Genomic DNA, 26,500 nt, shown 5'->3' on the forward strand with positions numbered 1-26,500 from the left:
ACTAAAACATTTTACTTAAGTAAAAGTATCAATACTTAAATATAAAAATACTCTGTTACAAGTAAAGTCTGGAATAAAAAAAATCCTTGTGTAAAAGTACAAAAGTATTGCTATCAAAATGTACTTAAAGTACATAAAGTAAAAGTACATAAAGTAAAAGTAAAGTACAAGTTTTCAAATGTATTCAAATCTTTTGAAAATAGCAGATCTACAAGCTCACAATGCATCGCGATCGGCTATATATGTATATATGTTTTCAAATGGCCGAAATGTATATAAGGCTAAAGTGAGTAATGTATGTTTTGTAATAATTATCAAAATCTACAAAGTAACTAGTAACTAAAGTTTTCAAATAATTGTAGTGGAGTAAAAGTACAATATTTGCCCTCTGAGGTGTAGTGGAGTAGAAGTAAAAATACTGAAAATTGGAAATACTCCAGTGTAATGTGTTGAAGTCTGACCACATTGACTGCTCAGCCATGGCTAAGCATATCATTACACTCCAGTAAAGTAAGACACAAAGTTTAGCCCTCAAGTGTTTAATCCTATTTTTTTGAACTTTGCTTTTGGCCAGTCTTATACATTGTTTTTGTGTAATTTTTGTTTGCTAGTCCTGACTTTTGTTTGCTATTCCTGACTTTTGTTTGCTAGTCCTGACTTTTGTTTGCTATTCCTGACTTTTGTTTGCTAGTCCTGACTTTTGTTTGCTAGTCCTGACTTTTGTGTGACCTTTTCCTCATTGGCTGGTCATTTAGCCAATGAGGGCTCAATGTCCTCTCAGAATATGGGATCTAAAGACGACCCACAATACTGTGTTCGGCCACTGTATGTATCTCTATGGTCTGTGACGCTGTTGCGTGAAAAAAAAGTGTGGTCGTCGCCACCAAACAAACTATTGACTCCTCATACACACACAGCGCTGCCTCCAACAGCGACCCAGAAAAAACAGGACAACGCACACAAGCCTTTACTGAGGCACACAAACTGATTTAGCTCCGTTCATAAACTATTTACTATTTACTGCCATTTTGGCCGTTTTTGTTAGTCCGCGAGCAAAAGGGTACAGGACCACGGGTCCATTTGGTTCCGTGCAGGGACGCTGGAGAGAGCAACCTGGTATAATATGAGTGAGTCATATCTTGTTTGACCTTTTAGTGAAATGTCCTAGTTAAACAGAGGGTGTTACGCCCCTAGACTCTACAGACCGTAAATGAAGCGGATTGTTCAGCTGTGTGCAATCCGCCATCTTTAAATATCGCGTCATATCCTGCAGAATGAAACCAGACCAATATTTGTTGGGTAGCTTGTCAATCAAAAGCGGGGGCGGGGAATGAATGCTATTGGTTGTGTAGCTTGTCAATCAAATCATCCCGCCCCACCCAGAGCATAACCTACTTTATCGACAATTGTAAAATAAATGGGACCATAGTTTACCAAAATGCATATCATGATGATTGAAAGGAGACTTTAAACTAGCGACTGGAAGCATATAGTATCTATGACCATTTTTATTAACTCTTTGACTGCCAGAGTATTTTCATAAAGTACTCCCCCAGTGCCAGCAATTTTCGTGTTTTTTTATTTTTATATTTTGAATTTTTCTCATGAAAATAATTTAAGGGCACATAATATAAAGACCCAGCACAAATCCGCCACCAGAGAGCAGCACATGACTGCTTGATCAGGTCGTTGGGACTCTCTCACCCTTCTTGATAGATTAGACAAGGAAAAACATGAAAACGGAAGTGACGTCGTCCCAGATTGTTTTGATCGCCAAAATTACGATGTGATGCACGACGGCGATGACTGATCGTCACCCAGACCATAGATTATAGAAGAGAAACTGTCCGTTTGTCCGTTATACCGTGTGAAAGACCGTTTATTTACCTATTTTGGACGAAAATGACTGGGGAAAATAATCAAAAACCGGAAACGGAATCCAGGTCATGAAACCGGATGCAGATGTCCGTGAAGTAAGTGGAACTCGAGAATAACATTGAATATTAAGCAGCATAGCGCAATCAGAGATTAAACAATGAACGCGCGTCCAGCGCGTCCAGCGCGTCGACGGCCAACTGGACAAAGTAGCACTTGACGCGTTATCGCGTCGTCCGCAGTCAAAGAGTTAAGGTAAGAAAATCTATTCTAAAGTTTGTCAAAAACCCATCCGCTTGCGTTAAAATTAATTATTTCTGACACCCGCAGGGGTAAAACAGCGAAACTACAGGCCATTCATATCAACTGTCTCTTCCGTGTTGGCGTCAATGTAAAAATCTCAGGCTGGCCCCTTGGTCTCAGCCAATCAGTCTCAGCCGACCGGCCCGTGCCCTCATAGACATATAAAGGTAGACGCCTCCTCCGGCTCTGAGGCGTCTGTATCTCGGGCGCCATTTTTGGAGAAGGCAAGCTTCCTGACTACTGGCCAATCACAGCACGTCTTTTCCGGGACTTGGCAGAATCTAGTTGTATATATATATAACGGGATATTTTCATACTTTTATACTATTATTATTTTTATACTATTATTTATACTAGATTCTGACAAGTCCGGAAAAGACACGCTGTGATTGGTCAGTAGTCAGGAAGCTTGCCTTCTCCAAAATGGCGGCCGCGATACAGGTCGCTCCAATGAACTGCAATGGCCATCAGGCCAATGAGGTATCTAGGTTTCTATATCTATGGTGTCAGTATTTGTTCATCAGTGTCCCGCCCCCTCCTTCCCTGTGCTCTCAGATCATTGGAGGAGTGGACCCGTCACTCTACGTGGGAGAGCTTTGGTACACGCCCATCCGCAGGGAGTGGTACTATGAGGTCATCATTGTGCGCATCGAGGTCAACGGACAGGACCTCAACATGGACTGTAAAGAGGTACATCTAGTTTATATTCTCCTTCACTAGACAAGCCGACAATCTCCATCCTTCCTTCAGCCGCACTAAGCAGTGTTGATTTTGACAGCAAACTTTAATTTAGTTTTAGCCATAGTCTTTTGAATCAAATTCCATTTAGTTATAGTCATATTTTAGTCATCTGAAACGTTTTACTGTTAGTCTAGCTTTAGTCGACTAAATATCATAAGGTTATAGTCGACTAAATCTACAGTTGATTTAGTCGACTAAAATGTATTTTGGTGGTGCGTTGATGGCGTCATAATGGCTGATTTTACACTTGGTTGCATGCTGAAAATAGCAGATCTACAAGCTCACAACACGTCGTGCTGCGACGCGTTGTGAGCTTGTAGATCTGCTATTTTCAGAGTGCAACATAAAATGACTCGTCTTTTAGTTCTACTGGATCTCTTCTCCACTCGTCCCTCACTAACATTTTAGTCTAGTTTTTATTTGTTGACGAAATTGTCAACAAAGTCTAGTTTTCGTCAGTGAAAAAGGTAGTCTATGAACATTTTGTCATAGTTTTAGTCGTCGAAATCAGCACTGAGCCGTACCACTCATAGCCAGACACACATGTGCAGACACGTGCACACACGCACGCGAACTCAACACACAGACACATGCACGCACCCACACATTCAACTGCACACAAGGTACTTGTCGTGTCTTATGTTTGATGTTTAACTTGCTGCTTGTTCATTATTTTAGGTGAGAATCTTGTATAAGCCCTACAGTATATGGGTTTCCTTTCTCACCTGCACTTATTTCTGTGTTTTAATAATGTTACCTTTATACAGTTTTTATCGTGCGAATAAATGAATCAAATCAAATTGTTTAGCTGGCATCCTAGTTTCACTGAGGCCCTACACGGTTCTCTCTGCACTTTATGTGATTTATTCTACTTGTTGTTTATTGACTAGAGTTCAATAAACACTTGTAAGTGGCTCTGGGTAAGAGTGCCTGCTAAATGCCTAAATTGTAACTGTAAATCGTATTGTTGTGTCTACATACAGTATAATTATGATAAGAGCATTGTGGACAGTGATGCGACTTTGCCGTCAATGCCCTCTATACCCGCATATCTGACTAAATACCTCAAAAAAGTTAGCGACACCCACAGCCACAATACTAGAGGGAGCGTAAACAACGATCTGGTACCACCCACCCATAAAACAAACATGGGTAAATTCTCCTTCTACAGCACTGCAACCCAGGTGTGGAACAGCCTGACCCCATCCCTCAATAAATGTAGATCGCTGATATTGAACTGTTTGGTGCTACTTTATATGTTTATGAATTGAATACCAAGGACCCCAATGGAAACAAGACCACAAGGACTTTTTTTGGACGTACCTTTTAGACAAAGTGTTTGACTGTACTTGTTTTTACATTTCTGCCTAATAAAATATTCAATCAATAACAGTAATAAACATGTGTTATTTTTTTTACAGTATAAGTATGATAAGAGCATCGTGGACAGTGATAACAGTAACACACATGTGTTATTTATTATTTTACAGTATAACTATGATAAGAGCATCGTGGACAGTGGGACCACCAACCTACGTCTGCCCAGGAAAGTGTTCCAGGCCGCCGTGAAGGCCATCGAGGCTGCCTCCTCGGTGAGTCTTCGTCGCTTGCCCCGTCTCTCTCTTCACCGTACCGTATTTATAAATCTATGTCGCCGATGCAGTTGTCGAAAAAGTACTCTCATGTTTTACTTAAGTAAAAGTATCAATACTGCAATGTAGAAATACTCAGTGACAAGGAAAAGTGCTACAGTAGCTATGGGTTCATGTGGTTCATCTATCCTACGAGGAGCAGTGGGTGCTATTGATACAGCCCCCAGGGAGCAGTTAGGAGTTAAGTGTCTTGCTCATGGACACTTCGACATGGGCACTCAGCTACAGCCAGTGGTGGAAAAAGTACTCAAACTTTTTTACTTAATGTGATTAAGTAAGTAAGTAAGTAAAAGTATCAATACTGCAATGTAGCAATACTATGTTACAGGTAAAAGTCCGGTAATCAAAATTTGCTTGAGTTAAAGTACAAAAGTATTGGCATCAAAATATACTTAAAGTACTAAGTGTGTGTGTGTGTGTGTGTGTGTGTGTGTGTGTGTGTGTGTGTGTGTGTGTGTGTGTGTGTGTGTGTGTGTGTGTGTGTGTGTGTGTGTGTGTGTGTGTGTGTGTGTGTGTGTGTGTGTGTGTGTGCGCGTGTGTGTGTGCGTGTGTGTGCGTGCGGGGTCCTGTCAGACGGAGCAGTTTCCCTCAGGTTTCTGGCTGGGGGAGCAGCTGGTGTGCTGGCAGGCTGGCACCACGCCCTGGCACATCTTCCCCGTCATCTCCCTCTACCTGATGAGCGAGAACCGCAACCAGTCCTTCAGGATCTCCATCCTGCCTCAGGTAACCTACATTTACCTAGGAGCCAGAGCCTTGTATTAGAGAGTTCCGCCAATGAGGGGGCAGAAACGGCGCCGGCCACACTCACACATTCACGTGTAGCATGCGTCCTCCCCCTCCGCCCATGGGTGTGTATGGGGCGCGAATGGGGCGGACGCGTGCTTCACTGTGAATGTGTGGCTTCAGAAAGTAATTTCCTGTCCCAGCGGTCCCAGCTGTTCGTACGCAAGAGCGCCTCCCTTCGCTTGATATGCCGCGCAGCATGCATTTTGACGACGTCTGCGCACCAGTTCTGTGCACCCCTAATCATAGACTCCAGTGCATTCCGGTTTAGGGCTTTGTCACTATTCGCCTAAAGGCTATGTAGAAGACCTGGCACGAAGAAGTGGATGGATGTGATGCAACTCTATTTGAATGGCTCTGCCCGGAGCTATGTGCTCTACAGTGGAGGAAAAAAGTACTACATTTTTTTACTTAAGTAAAAGTATCAATACTGCAATGTAGAAACAATCTGTTACAAGTAGAATTCCGGAATTCGAAATTTACTTGAGTAAAAGCACAAAAGTATTGGTATCAAAATGTACTTAAAGTACCAAAAGTAGAAAGTACTCATTATGCAGAATATACAGTTTTCAAATGTATACAATTTATTAAAAAACGTTTGAAAATAGCAGATCTACAAGCTCACAATGCGTCGCATTGCGACGCATTGTGAGCTTGTAGATCTGCTAGTATATTTGTCTACTAATATATTTGTCTCTGAGGTGTAGTGGAGCAGAAGTACTGAACATTGGAAATACTCCAGTAAAGTAAAAAATACCTCAAAAGTACAGTATTTGAGTAAATGTACTTAGTTACTTTACACCCCATATTGGTGCTCTATTTGCCTATATACATAGGCACATACTGTACTGCAGTGCAGAATAGAAGTGGTTCATTGCCCTTGACACTGCAATATAGAGCTCCTCTCCTGGCCGCGGTCGTAGTAGCAGAGTTAACAGATTGTGGCCGGGGTGGTGAGTTACAGATTTAAGTTGACGATTAATTGTCACTCAAATAATTGTGATTAACGATTTAATTGTGTTTGGCCACTGGAACATATGAAGCCTTTTAGGTTTCGTAATCATAAATTGCACTGGCAGATATGACAAATAACAAAAATATACAAAGAACTTATTGACATGTTTAATCATTTTGTCATGTAAACAAAAGCTGAAATAGCTGATCTACAAGCTTACAACGCGTCACAAAGTGACGTTTTGTAAGCTTGTACTGTAGATCAGCTATTTCTGTTTTTCTTTGTTATAAAAATACGGCACACGCACGGGGCTCTAGTAGCCTGGCCCGCACATCGGAGAACGAAGGCGAAGTGCAAGAAGCAAACGAATTGTGTGTGCATTGCTTGTTAGTCGCGCCAAACCTGGCAACCCTGTGCCTTGGTCGCTGCTCCGTTGCAGACAGGCAGGCGCCAAACCTGGCAACCCTGTGGCTGGGTGGCTGGTCCGTTGCAGACAGGCAGAGGCACAGGCACGGTTGTAAGTCGACAGTACAGCGTGTAGACGTTCATTGCAACAGCGGTGTGTGTTTCGACACGCAAAACGAAAGCGAAAGCAACAGCGGGGGTTGAAGGGCTTGTGTCTTTTTTTGTTTTGGAGATGGAGACATTTCAATGGCCGCCGCTTCGTTTTTGCTCGGCTGTGCATCACGCTAAACGGTGCTAAAGGGTTTCCCCGTACGCTGTGGTCGCTGTGGTGAGTTTGTGTTGGACGAAATTAATCATGCTCCGAGGAGGCAAATGTGTAGTGAGCAATGAAAAGTAGACTACGCAATGCGTAAATGAATCGTGCACGTTGTGGCTAGTGTTGTTGTGATATGTGATATGTTGTTGTTGTGTTTATCCCGAAACAATGAAATCAGTGGCGTCGGAAACTGGGACTTTTTCCTAATGTATAGATAGATTTTTTTTTTTAAACAGAAATTGTGACGTGTTGTAAGCTTGCAGATCAGCTATTTCAGCTTTATTTTATATTTGAAAATGTTTGAAAATCTTTCAACATGGAAACGATTATGCGATAAATAGTTGTGATTATCTCAAATTATTGCGATTAGACAGTTATGTAATAAGTGTGACAGGCCTAGTGGTGAGTGTCCTTGCCGGCCTTGCAGAGCGTTGCAGAGTCTTTTATGTCGACTCGTTTATATAACGTAATAAATGACCCTGTCCATTGTCCTGGGTTACTCTAAGTGTTAACAGTTGTCTGTTGTTGGTTTGTCACTGCAAAAGGCTACAATGGAAATACATTTCTGACTTTATTGTGTTTTATTTTTGATCCTTGACGTTCTTTCTTTTTAAGAAGCATGTTTTCAACTCATTGACTGCCGGAGTAAATAAATCAGCCCTTGCCAGCGTTTTTGAGCATTTTTACTAACCTTTCAAGAGCCACAGAATATTTAGTTCCAGGACGATCGACGCGCCGAGTGTCGCAAAAGACGGAGGAGTGTCTCTGCTTTCTCTGCTTCCATCGGGGGGAAAATGTGTGTCACCGCAACCCTCCGTTCTTTAGTTATTGGCTGTTGAATATATCTTGTTCTTGCCAAAAAGAAAAAGAAACAAGAAAGCAGAGACATTTTTATTTTTCTAAATCCTTTACCATTATATCGGACAGGGCTGGGTTTGTTGTGATCACGTTATTTCCGGGTGTACTCTTGTCCGGAAGTCATAGGATCACTCATAGGTTGGTGAACAGCGCCATCTATCGTAAACTGAAACCTCCAAAACACGTCAAACACGTCAAAAATTGGCGGTGTGGGCGTTCATTGGCAGTGAATGAGTTAATGTGTTCTTTTAAACCTACCAAATCAGAAAGAGTGAGAAAAGCTATGTGTACTTCTAACCCCCGGTCCCCCCTCCCCCATGCAGCAGTACCTGCATCCAGTAGAGGATGTGTTCTCTAAGTTCTAACCTACCCCCCCCCCTCCCCCATGCAGCAGTACCTGCGTCCAGTAGAGGACGTGGCCTCTAACAGTACGTTTTAACAGCGGGCGACTCTCGGGCGATCCCGGGCGACATCGTCCAAAAGATAAAGAAAATCCATCTTTCATCGCCCCCCCGCCCACTTCGCCCTATCGCCAGTAGTCGCCGGCTCTCATAGACATATAATGCACTTCCGGAAAATACTATCCTGATCGCCCGCTGATCGCCCGCTGTTAAAACGCACCGTAAGTTCTAACCCTCTGTCCCCCTCCCCCTCCCCCCATGCAGAAGTACCTGCGTCCCGTAGAGGACATGGCCTCTAAGTTCTAAGCGCCCTCTTGTGGAAATTTGCAAAAAAATGTTTTGGGAAAGAAAACTTAAAAACGGTCTGGGGGGGTAAACAAAAGCCTGAGTAGACGATAAAATGACCCAAAGTTTTTTTGAAAGTGAAATATCCCTTTAAGTTCTAACAGTCCTTCTGGCGTCCCCCCATGCAGCAGTACCTGCGTCCCGTAGAAGACGTGGCCTCTCAGTTCTAACCCCCCTCCCCCCCCTCCCCCCCTCCCCCCCTCCCCCCATGCAGCAGTACCTGCGTCCCGTAGAAGACGTGGCCTCGGCCCAGGAGGACTGCTACAAGTTCGCCGTGTCCCAGTCCAGCACCGGCACCGTCATGGGCGCCGTCATCATGGAGGGCTTCTACGTGCTCTTCGACCGCCACAGGAAACGCATCGGCTTCGCCGTCAGCACCTGTCACGGTGAGCAGTGCTGGTGGACAGTTAACGGAGTAAATGTACTTGAGTACTGTACTTAAGAACATATTCTGATGATCTGTACTTTACTTGAGTATAAGAATTTTTTTAATACTTATTACTCTTACTTGAGTACATTTCCAAGACAAATATTTTACTTTTACTCGAGTACATTTCTAGGAAGGCTGTAAAGTACTTTTAGGTTGGGTGTTTCTTTTTTTTCTTCCCTAAAATGCGTCGTGTTTCTGGCTTCCGTTTACTTCCACTTTTACTTTTGCTTGTGCTTAAAGTCTTTTTAAAAGCATATACTTTTGAGTACTTAAAGACGGGGTGCCGTGATTTTTTCCCCCCCTAAAACATAATCATCAGGTATTATGGTTATACTAGGAGGAAGATTGTTTTAAAAAAAGTGTACAGAAAGTGTTAAAATTATGTTTTATGTGGACACGCCTCCAGTATACCTGGTTCTCACCTTAGCACCTCCTCCACCACCTTAGCACCACCCACCTGTCCTAGTCCCTCCTCCTCCTCATGCCCACACCTGTTGTGTTATGATAATGAGGGGGAGGGTATAATTTTACTGTGTCATTAAAGTGCTGTTTTTCTATTGGCACGTTTGACCCTCAAGGTTTCAGCCTCCAGGAAGAAACTCAAAATAGTCAGAGAAGACATAAAACGCCATAAAAACACCACAAGGGGGCTTAATGAAGTTCTATCAACCTCATAGACACATGAAAAACAGAAAAAGTGCAAAACCATGGCACCACCTCTTTAAGTATATTTAAAGAGTAAAATATTTTTACTCTTACTTGAGTAACATTTTGACTGAGTTACTTTGACTTGTAATGGAGTAAATTTGACGAGGAGTATCTGTACTCTTACTCAAGTACTGGGGTCGAGTACTTTGTCCACCTCTGACGGTGAGGAGGAGGAGGAGGAGAGGGAGGAGGAGGAAGGGGGGAGGAAGGGTTGGAGAGAAGGTGGGCAATTCATCGAAAATGTCTTATTTGGTTTCAACTTTTAGAACCTCTCATCACCTTAACCCATTCAAACCGGGAACGCATCTGTCATTTTTAGATATCTTTGGGCTATTCAAAAATAGCAGATCTACAAGATCATAGCGCGGCACCGCTATGAGCGCAAATCTTTGAATATATATTTAATATATAAAGCGAACATTTGTAACTCAAATCTTTGCTTCTGGGGGGATTCTACAAATGTCTTCTAAATCCATACGTTTAAAAAAAACGTATGTTGCTATATAATATCAGTGGTTCTCAAAAATTATATGTATTTGGCCGTGGACCCCCCATCTCAAAATGTTTTGTTCCAGGGACCCCCCCAGAAGTTGTAACAGAGTTAAAAATGTTTGCACTATATATATTAAAAGATTTGCACAAATGTTCATGATTTTTTATTTATATATATTGTAACCGCGATCTTCTGTTCTTTAGTTATCGGCAGTTGAATATAGCTTGTTTTCACCAAAAACGCAATCTGGGAAAATAAATCGGTGATAAACGTATTTTTACAAATCTGATAACATTAGATGAGCTGGAATGTGTTTAGATCACATCATCATCTAATGTGTATAGAGAACTTAGAGGCCATTCCGGGTGTATTCTTCTTCAGGAGTCCCAGGTACACTCAAAGGTTGCGGAAGAGCGCCCTCTATCGTAAACTGCTGAAAACACCAAATGACACCTCATGTCGGTTAATCGAATAATCAAGAAGCTGTTTTCTGTATTTTCTATTTCTTATACGGTGTATCAATGAATCGACATGAAACAATTTGAATCAATTAGTCCGGTTAACCACTTAAAGGGATAGTTCACCCCCAAAATGACTTTTTTTCTATGGATTAGTCACCCCATGGAAACTTGAATTCATGGAGATTTTTTAGTTTTTGTCGCATTCCTAAGCCGATAATTTGATGACCGGTAGCGTTCCGGTAGGAGACACAAAGCGTCAACTCTGAGTCTCCTACCGGAATAACTGCTAGCTTGCATAGTGTCTTCAGTGTTGGACTTAAATCTAAGATGTACAGATCATATTGGTATACTAATACTTTGTATCCTCCAAAGAGGATGATACGATCTCCCACCATGCAACAGCACTGCCTATACCTCTGAGAAGGGCCTTTCCCCTTGAGTTCAACCTTTGTCCAGGAGAAGGTCACTGGGTTGAATTTCCACAGATCATTTAAGTACTGGGTCCTGTTGCGGCCACCATATATGTACATCTCTCTATTGTAGACAAAGGCTGAATGACCATGGCGTCGTTCTGGGAGAGGGTGTGCGAAAGGAGTGCTCAGCCAGCTGTTGGTCTCCGTGTCAAACACTCTGACCTTATTGTTGTAGACCCCCTCCTGGTACCAATAACCCCCATAGCCCCCAAATACAAACATCTTTGTCCCGATGATGGTGGCAGAGTGATTTTCTGAAACCGGTGGTGGTGTGCCTCCGGTGTTAATTAAAGACCAGACCATGGTGGTGGTGTCCAACTTAGATGTCATTAGTGTGTCCAGTCAGCTTGGTTATTCCTCCATGGACATACATGATCTTCTCCAACACACAGGCTGAGTGGTTGCTCCTCGCCTCTGGAACAGTTCCAGAAACCCTTGGCTTCAACCATCTATGAGTGTCGACATCAAATGCATAAAGCACGTTGCAGTAAGGAGTCCCTCCCCACATGTAGATATTTTCTATGAGCACAGCTGTGTGGCCCATGCGCCCGAAGGGAACCTCAAGGGGGCGCTCTCCTTTTCCAGTTGTCACTGGAGGCAACTTCATACAGAGTAAAGACACTGTGTTAAAGATGTGAACTTCAATCCGATCACTGTTGTTCTCTTCCCCTCCAAAGCAGTACACCTTGTTTCTTACTGCGACAGCAGCATGGTATCTCTTCGGTCCTCCTCTCAGATGTACCGTCCAGCGTAACATTTCACACACATGCACCACCATCAAACAGTGTCACAAACTACAATAATTACCAGGTGTCAATTGATAAAATGATAGTTGTCTCGCTAAATGCTGCTAAATGATGTTTTGTTTATTTGACAACTACTTTTAAAGGACAATTGCACGGCTGTGATGACAGTGTGATGTTATTGCATTATGACGTCATTATGTAGAATAAGTTGGCAACAACTAGCCTGGAATCCAGACTGATTGCTACGTTTTGAGTTTATTGTCTCCGCCGGAGGCGGGACGAATGTTTTCGCTTCGTCCCGCCGTGTGTTCACCTCCCTCCTAGCCAAGCTAACATTGGTCAAGCTCCACGTGACACGTGTCAATATGTTGACACCAATGCCTTTGATTGGCTAGAGGGACACATGACGAAATAAAATCCTATAAATAGGTGTGTCACTTCAAAAACCCATATTTGTTTTTTGAAGTGAGGTAAGACAGGATCAATCAGTCTTGATTGGAACAGTACCTTCCAGTACAAATCACCCGTCCGTGCGTGTGTGTGTCCCTCTGAAAAACCACGCGCATTCTACCAAGACGACCCGTTCTACCAAGACGACCCGTGCTATTAAAATAGCACGGGTCTGCTGGCGGAGACTTGTGTCTGGTAAGCCTCCTATTTCAAAGGGGCGCGACGTGACACTGCCCATGGCTTCTGATTGGTCTGTTTTTCTTTGGGGGGGGTGGGCGGAACCAGTGTTTTCCTATGTAAAACTCGAGTCAAATAGGACCCTGGCCAGACTGAGTAGAGTGAGAAAAGAATAAACATAGCAAATCAGTCTGGATTCCAGGCAGGATCATTTGTTCGTTGGTCGATTTGTTCGTCAGTATGACATCTAACCTCCTGTTTGCTCCCTGAGCTAACGATGAGATGAAGACAGATATTGTCAATGTTGTGTCGGATCTTCTGCATAATGAGTACTTTCTACTTTTGGTACTTTAAGTACATTTTGATACCAATACATTTGTACTTTTACTCAAGTAAATTTGGACTCTTTAATTGTAAACAGAGTATTTCTACATTGCAGTATTGATACTTTTACTTAGGTAAAACTTTTGAGTACTTTTTTCCACCACTGGTCGACAACATTTTTTGTCACACTTTAAGTCGCCGAAGGCATGAGCTCAGTTCTGGGCTCTCCCTAGGCTGAAGGGGGAGAGTGGCGCCCAGGATTGCAATTGGCACTGGGTGAAAAAATTGGTTACAAAATCGTGGGATAAAAACATTTTTTTTCTAAATAGTTTTAGTCATCGAAATTAACACTGCTGCTGTCTATATACCCCCCCCCCTCCCTCTCTCCAGTGCACGACGAGTTCCGCACAGCCTCGGTGGAGGGCCCGTTCCACGGCGGCGTGGACCTGGAGGATTGCGGCTACAACATCCCGCAGACGGACGAGTCTACGCTGATGACCATCGCTTACATCATGGCAGGCATCTGCGCCTTGTTCATGCTGCCGCTCTGCCTTATGGTGTGCCAGTGGCGCTTCGCCCGCTGCCTGCGCCCGCACGGCGACTTCGCCGACGACATCTCCCTCCTAAAATGACCACGGAGCGGCACGGACGGACGGATGGGCGGGCGGATGGATGGGTGGGGTGGAGGGCTGGTAACATTCCTCAGAAATTATATTCAAATATTGGTCTTAAAAATTGGCAGATATTTGAATATATTTGAATATTATTATTGTGGGATCGCTTCAGCGATCACACTAATGTTATCTTCATTAGTTATTATTATTATTATTCCGCCCGTTTTCGGATTGGTCAAGCTTCACGTGACATCACAATATGTAATATAAATAGGTAAGACAGAATTAATCAGGAACAGTACTTTCTAGTTTGATACTATCAACATTCTTAGCGATCCCACACTGTTTCTTCAGGAACAGTACTTTCTAGTTATTATTATTATTATTATTATTATTATTATAAAAAATTATAACATTTTTATTATGTTTATTTGACATGGACAATACAACAAACAATGTATCAAGTGCTCGGATCCAATAAAACATATATTTAGTTTGTTTTTATAACTTGATACATTGACCCTGTCAAATAAAAAAAATATGATAAAAAATAAAAATATAGTTTTTTTTATTTTTTATTAATCTACCAGCCCTAGTGGGGTGGGGAGGTGATGACATGGAAAACAAAGGGTGCTGTGGGGGTTAGGGTGGGGGAGGTTTAATCGCTGCACCATAAGACATTGGTTCTCAAAGTGGGATCCCCATGCTAAATGATCGATAGTTAGGAACCAAAATGGACCTTTAGGGGTCTGTAACTCTGAGAGTGTACAAACGGAACCAAACAGACTTGTAGAGGTCACATTTTACAGTGTATAGAAAGGGGGGCCCAGTCTCAGAGATGGCATCAAATGGTGGTACGTGGTGTCTTATCAATATCGGACCACTGCCATAAGGGATAAGGTTCATTATGTGATCAAGGGGGAACCATGGATTATACGCTGGCAACAATTTAACGGACCCACGCTGATCCAAAGCTAGCCGTGGAAAATGTTTCAGAACTGTTTCTCAATGTGAGGTTCGGGGGGCAGCTCAGACGTCGCAAAATCCTCAGTGTTAAATTAATTGAGGATTATACAGGTGTCGATTGGGTTCCCTTCCCAGAGGAAAAAAAACCCTAAACTATCAAATGAGGGCCTGTGGATGCATTTCAAACTGGGGGTCCTTGAAATGAAAAAAAAAAACGGTTGAGAATCACTGGATTAAACTATTACTTAGACCATCAATCTACACTGTAAAATCCTCACTGTTTATTTAACATGTGTACACATGGCACCAAATGGAGCCGTAAAAGGCTCCATTTGGTTCCACTTCGCACACTCTCAGAGTTACAGGACCCTGCATTGAGAAACGGTGGTTTAGAAGGAATATGATGTAATTAGAGTAAAGTCTAATTTTTACTTGGCAGTACGACAGTGTTGCTCACCGAAAGTGAATGATCGTCATGGAGCGAAACAGGGATACGTTGGATCCCACGGTGCAGTGGCTCGTAGCCTCGTTCCCAGCCTTACTCATCTGCGAAGAGAAAAGCCTGGTCACGACCTGAAGCAGAGAGTGTCTATAGGGGCGGGACTTCCGTCGTACCTATTTCCCCCGGAAACTATTTTTTGGCAAGTGGCTCGTTGCTAACCACGCAGAATTTGTGCACCTAACGTCAATCTTGGGGGGGGGGTAAAGTTTTAAGTTATTTTAAGTCTATGGGTATTTTAAGGGTTTGAATCCACGGTGCATCTGGCTTGGCTGGGCGTCCCAACAAACACGGTTGGTGTGTTTGTGGGAGTGGGCCTTTGTAGTGACCTCTACAGGTTGGTCCAGGTGCCTGTGTTGAACCCCCCCCCCCACTGATGCTCATAAATCTAATGGCCACCCCAAAATCTTTCAAATCAGCCTCAAAGTGGCGCTATAACAGGTCGATTGATGTTTTGGACTATAACTCTCGAACCGTAGGTCGTACAATCAAGGTTTTTCTTCACCCTGGATTCCTTGCGTCATGATGCAACTCCCCACGTAGGCCCCGCCCATTTGTGCCTCGCTCAATTTTTCCACCATTTTACGTTTTTCTTCTGAAAACTCATTTCTGGCCACTACTACACGTTTTGTCCAAAACTCAGACAAATCGGTACACATTATTTCTGTATCAGTCAGATCTTTCGTATTCCGTTTTGATTGGCAACCCGGCCTGGCGGAGACCTGTGACCTAAAAGAGCCAATACTCTTTTACCACCTGATGATCAGAGGAGCAGAGTTTTTACCACCACTGTTAAAACCTGGACAGAAGAATGGACAGAGCTTCTCAGCGAAGGTGCAGCCAGTGAAGGAGTAGATATGATCTCTGGCCTCCACGTCATAAAAGGAGACCCGACCCTCCTCGTAAGCCACAAACACTCCAACTTTCTGGACCTCCTCTCCTGCAGGGAGGAGGACAGGAGGGTCAGCCCCCTTGTAGACTTTTCCATTCTCAAACCATATAGTCCAGAAACCGTTGCAATGTTCGATGTATTCCTTCCTGTTGATGGATTCTCTGACCACTCCTATAACCCAACCAGTCTTCCCTTTTACCTGAACCTCATAGTAAAACCCTCCTGAGGAGAAGCTTTGTTTTCCTAAGACAAAGATGAATTCACCTGCAGAGAATCTCTTTGTGTTGTTTGGGAGATTCTTCTTTACGTTTCCATGACTCACTTGTTTTCCATCCTCAGACAGGATAAGGTAGGGATTTGCTGTATCAGGGTCCAGAGTCACATCCACTGCATATTGCTGGATCCTCCTCAGATCAGTACACCACAGCTTCTTCATCTCTTGACTGAGTGTCTTCTCCAGCTGATCCACAACTGTCCTCACAGTCCCCACATATGAAGATGGATGGACATTGACCTTTGTCCAGTCCTTGATGGGTGGAGGAGTGTTGATGGATGTGAAGTTCTGGAGGAGGTGGAGGTGGTCTTCAGTGTCTGAGAGCTGCTTCAGCTCAGAGCTTCTCTTCTCTAACTGAGTGATTTCCTGTTTCAGCTCTTTGATGAAGCCTTCAGCCTGTTTCTCTGTTGTTTTCTGCTTCACTTCAATCACATCAATAAACTCAGCCTGGATTATCTGAATACAGCTGATCAGAGCAGTGAAGACCTGCACACTGTCTGCTCTTTGTCTGTCTGCATCTTTCTTGTTGAGCTCTACTGAGTGTTTGACCTCCTGAATCTTCACTTGTCTCTCCCGGATCATCTGCTGAACTTCAGCCTCTGTCTTTGCTTCATATTCTTCTTTCAACTTGTGATTCCTGAACTGATGAACCATCTCAGAAATCAAAGTATTGACAAAGACATTTGGTCTGTTATTGAAGATTGTCTGACACAGTGGACACCGACACAGGTCATCGGTGTCCCAGTAACGTGTGATACAGGTTCTGCAGTAGTTGTGTCCACATGGAGCGGTGACTGGATCAGTGAACACATCCAGACAGATAGAACACATGAACTGCTGTTCAGACAGGACAACACTGACAGACGCCATTTCTGCACAATGACGATAAAACGTGGGGAAAGTGTGAAACGCTGAAAATGGCCGGCGGTGTCTGGAAAGAACTCAACCAGATGGTGTACAATCTGGAAATGTCTGTGGTGTGAAAACAGGCTGGATGTTAAGTTTTGAGGATTTGTCTGAGCAATGATTGTTTCTCTTAAAATATTTCACTCCACGAATGCCCATCACACCCAGTGTAATCAGCTTTTCAGGTGAGCCGGTGTTGACTATTACATCATCAATTACGACATCAGTCTTTACCAAATACGGAGTGCCACAGGGCTCCAGACTAGGGCCTCTGGAAATATGGGTGAAACTCCTCCCTGGCTGGCAGATGAAAAGAAGCAACAGGCGATCCCATGTGAACCTAGCCTGGTAAACCCCTCCCTCCGGAAGTCTGGCCTGCAAGCCTGTCTGGGCGTTTCTGCGGAGTTCATAACATGAACTCTCCAATCAGCGTCCTCACTCATTGTTCTGTGATTGACAGCGGAGGTTGGCCAATCAGGTGGAACCCGAGTGAATTCGAATGGAGCCGGGTGCAGCCGACGAAAATGTTATGGCGGCCATTGAAACTTTGTCCACTGTTTTATTCTCTGTTTTAAAACTTCAAAACGCTCTCAAACTTCTTTTTTGTGGCACGGGATTTACTTTTAAGATATTTTTCGGATAGCATTTAGTTTAACTTCATATATGTGGTCAATTAATCCTGACAGAGCCTATTTAAAAAAAATAAAAACAGAGAACCGGCAGGGGCGGGCAGTGACACGCATGTATCCGAATAAAGCAACCTATTTTCGGCCTGGCCCTTTCAAAAGTCCCCTTGCGTCACATTGCTCTGGTGGTGGTGAACAAACTGCTGATTGGCTGAAGGGGAACGAACTGCAAGACCAAGACCACCCAGCAGGTGTCAGCAGTGACAAGATGACACAAGTGTGCTTCTATCAGGGAATAGGCATAAAGACTAAATTGGGAGAAACGGGTAACGAATCGGCCCCAAAAAGTCGACTAAAAATGTGTTTGGAAGTTATTTCCAGTGAGCCACACTGTCTGTCGGTACAACCATGTATTAATTATAGCCTTTAATGAAGACATGAAGAGAATGTTCAGGAAGTCTCAGGGTTCTGTAAAGGAAGGATTATGGTAGCAGCTAAACATTACTGCTGTACACTATGACGCACTGGTTTCTCAACCTGGGGTCCGGGGACCCCCAGGCGGTCGTTGCGGGGGTGCCAGGGGTCCCCAGCGAGATGATTTAGAGCAGTTGTAGCTCTCAAACTTTTTAGTGCCAAGGACCCCAAATTGAGGTGTGTGTGTGTGTGTGTGTGTGTGTGTGTGTGTGTGTGTGTGTGTGTGTGTGTGTGTGTGTGTGTGTGTGTGTGTGTGTGTGTGTGTGTGTGTGTGTGTGTGTGTGTGTGTGTGTGTGTGTGTGTGTATACGTATATGGCTGCAGACCCCCATCTGATACATTTGCAAATCTTTATTTCAGATGGGGGTCTGCAGACATATACTAGGTCACTTCAAATCTTCACGATTTTTCAAAAATAGCAGATATACAAGCTCATAGCGCGGCACGAAGTACGGCACGTGGGGCACGAGCTTGCAGATCTGCTATTTTTGAATAGCCAAAGTATAAAATATGGTTAAAGTGGTTAAAATGATTGTGACGCTATATTAACTAATTTTGCTGGGGACCCCCTGGAACCACCCCCCCCCTCACCAAGGACCCCTGGCGGTCCCCGGACCCCACTTTGAGAACCAATGATTTTAGAGTTGTAGGATCCTTGTGGGTCTGTAACTCTGATGGAATGACTGGATGAAATGGATCATTTTAAAAAGGTATAAAGTCACACCTTTTTGGGGTTTAAATTGTCTCCTATATTGACATCCTCTCAGAATGCTTTGTCGACGCATGATAATGAGACTAATTGTATGTGTAAATGTTTGTGTGGATTGTATGAATGTTGAATATACATGATTGTGTTGGTGGGGGGTGTCCATGTGCAGGCCAGTGGTGGAAGAAGTACTCTTTTTTTAAGTTAAAGTAACAGTATACCACAAAATACTTTTTTTTCCAAGTAAAAGGCCTGCATTCAAAACTTTACTTGAGTAAAAGTGCAAAAGTATTTTACAGTACCAAAGTAAAGAAGTGCTCAAATGCTTCTGACTTTTTTCGAAAAGATTGCAGATCTACAAGCTCACAAGCGTTGAGCTTGGAGATACAATAATGCTATTTTTCGAATTGGCTGCTAACTAAAGTTTTCAAATAATTGCAGTCGAGTAAAAAAGTACAATATTTGCCTCTGGGATGTAGTGGAGTAGAAGTATAAAGTATTGACACATTGGACATACTCAGGTAGAGTAAAAGTACCTCAAAATTGTACAGTATTTGGTTAGATGTACTTAGTGACCTCCCACCACTGGTGCGGTGTTGCACATGCATTGAAGACACTGTAGGAAGATGATGTGAAACAGATGCAGTTATTGACTATGGATAATGACGTGTTTGAAATCACAATATGTTGCATTTATACCAGCAATTCAAAAGGGTAACCGGAAGAGTAGGCACAGTGCCTCAATGTTAAAATAGCATTTTCTTCCAAAATGTTAATTTAAAAAAATGAATTTGGGAAATGGTCTGAAGTAATGCAAAGTATACATGATTTGAAGTTGAACACGCTTGAACTTTTGACATTTAAGGGATAATATTTCTACAATCTGCTACAAATACCTGTGGCTAACCAGTCATTATGGACATAAACAATAAGTTGAAGGGTGAATCATTTTCCAAAGCATTTCTTCTTTTTTTTTTTACATTTTGGGGGAAAAAATGCCAATTTAACACATTGTGTAGCTGCCCGCTCTTCCTGTATCCTTCATAAGAAGCAAGGCTGAAGAAACTAATTTGATCAGTTATTATCAGATTCTAATAATAGCATTTATGATAAGAGCAGTTTTATGTAATTGATGCAAAAACACAAACACACTACTGAATACAAATCAGATGTCACTTTTTATTGTTTTATCGATTGCTTCAATGTATCTATTGTACATAATTATGACTGGTGCAATGAACTTCTGTTTGCACAACGCTGTGCACAATATGCACTCTTGTACGTGCGTACGTATGTACGTACGCACGCACACACACACACACACGCAAACAAACACACGCACACACACGCACACACACACACGCACACACACACAGCTTTAAACTGCTGCATCAACTGATGATTTTAACACTTCATAGGGCTACTTTCACACACACACACACACACACACACACACACACACACACACACACACACACACACACACACACACACACACTTCTTTCTATTACTATGCTTGTGAGGACATCAACCTTAAAAGGCCAAACAGAGATCATATGTTCCAACGTTCAATGCCAAAAACACAATTAAATCGTTAATTGCAATTATTTGTGTGACATTTAATCGTCAACTTAAATCTGTAATCGTGACAGCTCTATCCCTGCCCTGATTTTACCTTGTTTTTAATTTGACACTTTAGCCTAGTTGGGTCCCATGTAAATGTTTGGTTTCCTTTGCTGGTTTTATGCCATGTTTTTTTAAACACTGTTGCACTTTGAGATTTGTGCATTATAAATAAAATGTATTATTATTATTATTTGGCCCTCACAAGTATAGTACAGTACAAGTAAACATCCTATAATTCACTATTAGCGTCTTTCAGTGGGGACCATCTGTATACAGAGATGATGAAACCAGCCCTATATAATATAATATACTATAATATCAACATGAAAGAACACCATATGTATCATATCTCTGAGTGACAGTTATCTATTCTGCTCTCACTGCAAACTGTAAAGAAATGAAACTCAATACTGTATATTTCTGTCAGAGACTGACTGGCAGTATCTATTGAAACAATAAAGTATCTATTGTACCTGTAGCACGCACTCTTCTTTGGTTATACCATAGACTGTAAAAAAGAAATGGACAAAGTTACGCCCATAGACTCTACAGACCGTTATTTTGCAATTTCAAATCTGCCATCTTTCTATATCACGTCATATCGCGTCATATCCTATGCACTCGGAAATGAATGCTATTGGTTGGGACCAGAGCGGGGGTGGGGAATTTTTAAATAAATAATAAATGGGACCATAATTTACCAAAACAGATATCAGATTGAAAGAAGACTTTAAAGGGATAGTTCACCCCAAAAAATACTTGTTTTCTATCAATTACACACGACATGAAGCCTTGAATTCATGGAGATCTTTTTTTTTGTCGTATTCCTAAGACAATAATTTGATCACCGGCGGAAAGATGCTAATGTCTCCAGTAGGAGACTCAAAGTTGACTCTTTGTGTCTACCTGAGCCGCCGCCGGTCATCAAATTATTGGCTTAGGAATGGGACAAAAACAAAACAATATCCATGAATTCAAGTCTCCATGGGGTGAAAATCGATTTAAAAAGTCATCTTGAAGGGTCCCTTTAATCCCTTTAAACTAGCGACTGGAAGCATATAGTATTTATGACAATGTTTAAGGTAATAAAATCAAGTCTAAAGTTTGGCAAAAAACATCCGCTTGCATTGAGAGTTATTTCTTCTGACACCAGCAGGGGTAAAACAGAAATTACAGGCCATTCATATGAACTGTCACTTCCTATACAGCAGTGGTTGTCAACCTGAGGGTCATGATTTTTTGGGGGGGTCCCCAGATGACAGTAAAGTGACAATTTAAGGACTTTTAAGACCGTTTTAATACTTAGAAGAAAATTAATTAAATAAAAAAAGGCCATTACTGTATCAAAAGTAATCAACAAACTATACTATAAAAACTGGTCAAACATTGGTCAAATTGTCAATGTAAAAATGAGGCGGGAAAAAAAAGAAGAAAAACCTCATCTACAGTACAAGCTCACAACGCCGGCGTTGTGAGCTTGTATATCAGCTATTTTAAATAGCTGATTTACATAGCTATTTTACAATAACTGATCTACATAGCTGAGTTTGTAGATCAGCTATTTTCACAATATTTATCAGTGGAAGCGGGTCCCCAGTTCAAATATGATTATTTTGGGCGGTCCCCAGTTCAAATATGATTATTTTGGGGGCTCGCGGCCTGAAAAGGTTGAGAACCACTGGTATAACACAATCATATATACCTTAAAACAGGGGTTGTCAAATGTGGGCACGTGTGTACACATAGGGGTACTTGGAGGTACTACTCGCCAAGGATTCAAACAGTTAGTCAAAGACTACTGTATTACTCCCTGTTCACGTACTTGCTATACTTTGATTTACTACGACTATTTGATCTTATCTCATTTCTATTTGTTTCCAGGAGGCTCTAAGTTAGCCTAGCATGGCCAGACTAATATCACTGCGTAGATATTAGTCTGGAATCTCTGTGTGGAACCTGCATTTCCGAGGGGCAAATAAAAAAAAATGCCTCTGGTGATAAACCTGCCCCTCACAACTTCGGAGGGAGAGAAATCAAATCTCTATTGAGAGGGCCAGACCTAATCTGCCGGGGACTGCCCATAAATCCGTCATCCCATTACTCCGACTACGTGGCTTCCGCATGCGGTTAGGGTTAGGGTTAGGTATAGGGTTAGTAACCGCCATCGGCATATTGACGCAGACCCAATCTGCTGAGGGCAATTTGTTTTGCAATGGCAGATTCGTCTGGAACCAGGCTAGCTCTAAGTAGGTTACTTACAAGAACTGCCTGCATTGCTGCCATTTTATAAGTGAATGTGACAATAAAAACCCTGAACTTGAGTTCAGAATTGGTGCTACCTAAGACAAAGCAACACCTCTGTAGCCTATATGTGTCATGAATCTGGATTGGAAGTTGAACGGGATTATTTAAAGGTACTGTAAGTGATATATATACTGGCGCTGTAAGCAATATTTTTGACGGGGGGACAGTGGGGTGCTGTTGGGGGGGGGGGGCTTAAAAGGGGGGGGGGGGCACTGGCCCAACTAGCTTTATAACCACTGAACTTTATTAATATTTAATAGGTTTCCTACCTGAGGGCACGCTCCCACCAAAACATGGTCGGCTAGCGTTAAACGCAGGTTGTGCGCGGCCACAGTTTTTTGCAGCCAGCGGATTCTAAAAAACGGGAGTCACAACGCGCGTGCCTGTCACTCACTTTCAGGACCCTCCCCGTAGCCTGCTACCTTGAGCATAGATATATATAAAGGCTAGATGGCTCAAGGGGGCGTCGCAAGCGTAGCTCAACCGCGGCCATCTTGCCACAGTCATTCATAACATTATGTCTATGGTGCATGTACTTTGAAATAACCATAGCGTGCTCAATTTTCATCAGATTTTCAAACGGTTTGGTGTTTTGTAAACACCAAAGATGTAGTTATGATACTGCATACTTATAATTATAATCATGTTTTTTTTTAAATAACATTAAGTACATGCACCATAGACATAATGTTATGAATGACTGTCGCAAGATGGCCGCCATGTGGCAACGTCATACTCCATTGGCCAGCAGCGCGGGTGAGTCATCTAGCCTTTATATATATCTATGGCCTTGAGCACCATGGTGCTTCCTGAGTCTTGGGACGGTCCGCCTTCGACTCACCCGATTGGACAGAGGGGGAAGATCAGCTCCTGCCTCCAGCAGTTTTCTGCTTCAAATGGAAAAGTCGTGTAGAGCGGATAAACGCAAGGTCTGCGCGATTAACATCAGAGGAACTCCACCACCTGCTTCATGGTGTGACTCTGTCACCATCATCGGGACAAATATGTGAGTGTTTGACACAGAGACCAACTGCTGGCTTAGGGAGACTCAGGGGCGTAGCCACGGGTGGGCATAGGTAGGCCTGGGCCCACCCATTTGGTTTTTCTGCCCACCCAAACATTTTTTTAAACATATATATATATATATATATATATATATATATATATATATATATATATATATATATATATATATATATATATATATATAATTTATGCTTTTATCTATTTTATTTGTTATATCATATTCAGCCATTTTGATAACCCGCGAAAAACGTAGACCAAACGGCGTGGAGAAAGTGAAAGTGAAAGAAGACAGAACTATCGCCGAAAAGCGTCGAAATTTAGAAGCAGCTGCTGCTAAAGGGTCGCTAAAACGGTGAAACGCGCCGGTACATATTTTCCACGCTGCACCTCCCCCCCGCTGTCAAAAACGGTCCCGTGCGTGGGGCACCGAAACGGGTCGTAGCACAGGGCACCACGAAGGGTTAATCCGGTCCTGAGTACCAACAGCAACCAAAAAAAACGATGATTCACTGGCACAGATTCATAAAGCACAGATCACCTGAGTGCAGTCCACACTGTGCATCTGTGTTTTACAGTGGAAACATTAATAAGAATGATTCTTGTTTGGTACCTGCAACAAATTAGCAGCTTTGATTGCTGTTTGTGATGAATAACGACACATTATGAAGGATATTTTTTTACACATGTTTTGGCACTGTGAAAAGCTAAAAGGTTTCTGGAATTCGATTCATGTATTTACAAAATCTGTATGGGAAACGGAATTTGATTCATTCCCCTGTGTCTATATGAGTTGTTTGAGAGATGGATCCCCCCAAAAATATAGATTGTTAAGAATTTGATGTTTCAATTTATTACAGTAGCTGTTTAACTCATTGACTGCCAGAGTTAAAACATCGGCTACTGTCCCCTTGCCAGCAAAAACAGCGATTTTACTGTTGAAAAATCATGGAATATTCTCAGTGACCTCCCATAAACGTGTTTAATATCACGTCACTCTTTCGTCGACTAAAAGGATGATTTTTTTTCGTCGACTAGCTTTCTTCATTGACGAAAACTAAATAAAAACGGAATAAAAACTAAGCTATGATGATTAAAACTAAGACTAATATATACATTATGATTACTACTACGATGATTACTATCACAATATAGAGCTATTTAACACTGTTACTGAACAAACACTCTATATTAATGATTACTATCACAATATAGAGCTAACACTGTTACTGAACAAACACTCTAATAGCAATGATTACTATCACAATAGAGCTATTTAACACTGTTACTGAACAAACACTCTAATGATTACTATCACAATATAGAGCTAACACTGTTACTGAACAAACACTCTATAGCAATGATTACTATCACAATATAGAGCTATTTAACACTGTTACTGAACAAACACTCTATAGCAATGATTACTATCACAATATAAAGCTATTTAACACTTTTAGATGGGTTTCCGAGCGACGTCATCACAGAGCAGAGTGCGCAATCTGCGCATGCGCGGGGGAGAACGAACCGGAAGCGCCATTCACTCTATTGTTATTTTCGGGATTTAGATAGGCATAATGCTGCTATTATAGGCATAATAGGCATAATGCTGCTATTATATACAAACAGATCCAACTTCCGACAAATCATTTTTATTGAGTAAAGAAGATATTACAAACTGCATCATTTAATCTACTTTCATTAAACCTGGTGAAGACCATTTATTTTATGGGTAATAGGGTATAGGATATTTTTAGGGTAATAGCGCCCTCTACAGGCTCATCCCGCCACTGCGCGCGCATCATCCTCTCATGTTTACAAACAGGAAACCCATCTTAATGATTACTATCACAATATAGAGCTATTTAACACTTTCGAACTGAACTTTATTATCCGTCCAATAGAAGGCTCTGGACATTTTCAGTCGTGCTGAACTGTCAGCCAATCAGAGTGCGACTTTACACAGCATTTACCATGTCACGCCGTAATTGGTGCCCCATTGAATTATGTGACTCAAGACGAGCAGCACATTCAGTGACTGATGCAGCAGATTCGTCACTGATATTGATGATACTGCATCTAAACATGATTTTACTCTTACACAGCATTTCAGGTAACATCCTGTGACACAGGTCTACCTTCAATCCTGCAGCTGCACGTTCGTTTCAGTTTTGTGAAGCAGTGGTGGAAAAAGTACTCAAAATATTTTACTTAAGTAAAATTATCAATACTGCAATGTAGAAATACTCTTAAGTAAACATTTTCTTGGGTAAAAGTACAAAAGTATTGGTATCAAAATGTACTTAAAGTACCAAAAGTAAAAGTACTAAAATGTTTGAAAATAGCAGATCTACAAGCTCACAACGCGTCTCGATGCGACGCGTTGTGAGCTTGTAGATCTGCTATTTGCAAATAGCCTATAAAATAGGGCTAAAGTGGTTAATGTATAATGTTTTATAATGTAATAATTTATATCTGCAAAGTAACTAGTAACTAAAGTTTTCAAATAATTTTAGTAGAGTAAAAGTACAATATTTTCTTCTGAGATGTAGTGGAGTAAAATTAAAAAGTACTGATAATTGGAAATACTCCTGTAAAGTAAAAGTACCTCAAAATTGTACCTAAGTACAGTACTTGAGTAAATGTACTTAGTTACTTTACACCACTCCATTGTTGTGGTAAATGACGTACTTCT

The 26,500-nt window shown here is 42.0% G+C and overlaps 1 protein-coding gene and 1 pseudogene across 2 annotated transcripts in view; one reads left to right on the top strand and one right to left on the bottom strand.

Moving 5' to 3' along the window:
- bace1 (beta-secretase 1) overlaps positions 1-13,528 on the top strand; it is a gene marked incomplete at its 3' end in the record, with an annotated part of 15,218 nt that extends 1,690 nt beyond the window's left edge. The window contains exons 2-6 of the mRNA XM_080428032.1: positions 2,734-2,868; positions 4,410-4,511; positions 5,145-5,294; positions 8,849-9,020; positions 13,287-13,528. Of these exons, the coding sequence (XP_080284158.1) occupies positions 2,734-2,868; positions 4,410-4,511; positions 5,145-5,294; positions 8,849-9,020; positions 13,287-13,528 (801 nt within the window). The remainder of the gene's footprint in view (positions 1-2,733; positions 2,869-4,409; positions 4,512-5,144; positions 5,295-8,848; positions 9,021-13,286) is intronic.
- LOC308085190 (kelch domain-containing protein 3-like) lies at positions 10,593-11,956 on the bottom strand (annotated as a pseudogene). Its single transcript has 2 exons — positions 11,141-11,956; positions 10,593-10,596 (listed from the first exon to the last, which is right to left on the bottom strand). The product of its transcript is annotated as a kelch domain-containing protein 3-like (transcript).
- Positions 13,529-26,500: the final 12,972 nt, after the last annotated feature.

This window comes from Gymnoscopelus braueri (assembly GCF_963280865.1).
Source record: "Gymnoscopelus braueri genome assembly, chromosome: 5".
In the NCBI taxonomy this organism is placed as follows: domain Eukaryota; kingdom Metazoa; phylum Chordata; class Actinopteri; order Myctophiformes; family Myctophidae; genus Gymnoscopelus; species Gymnoscopelus braueri.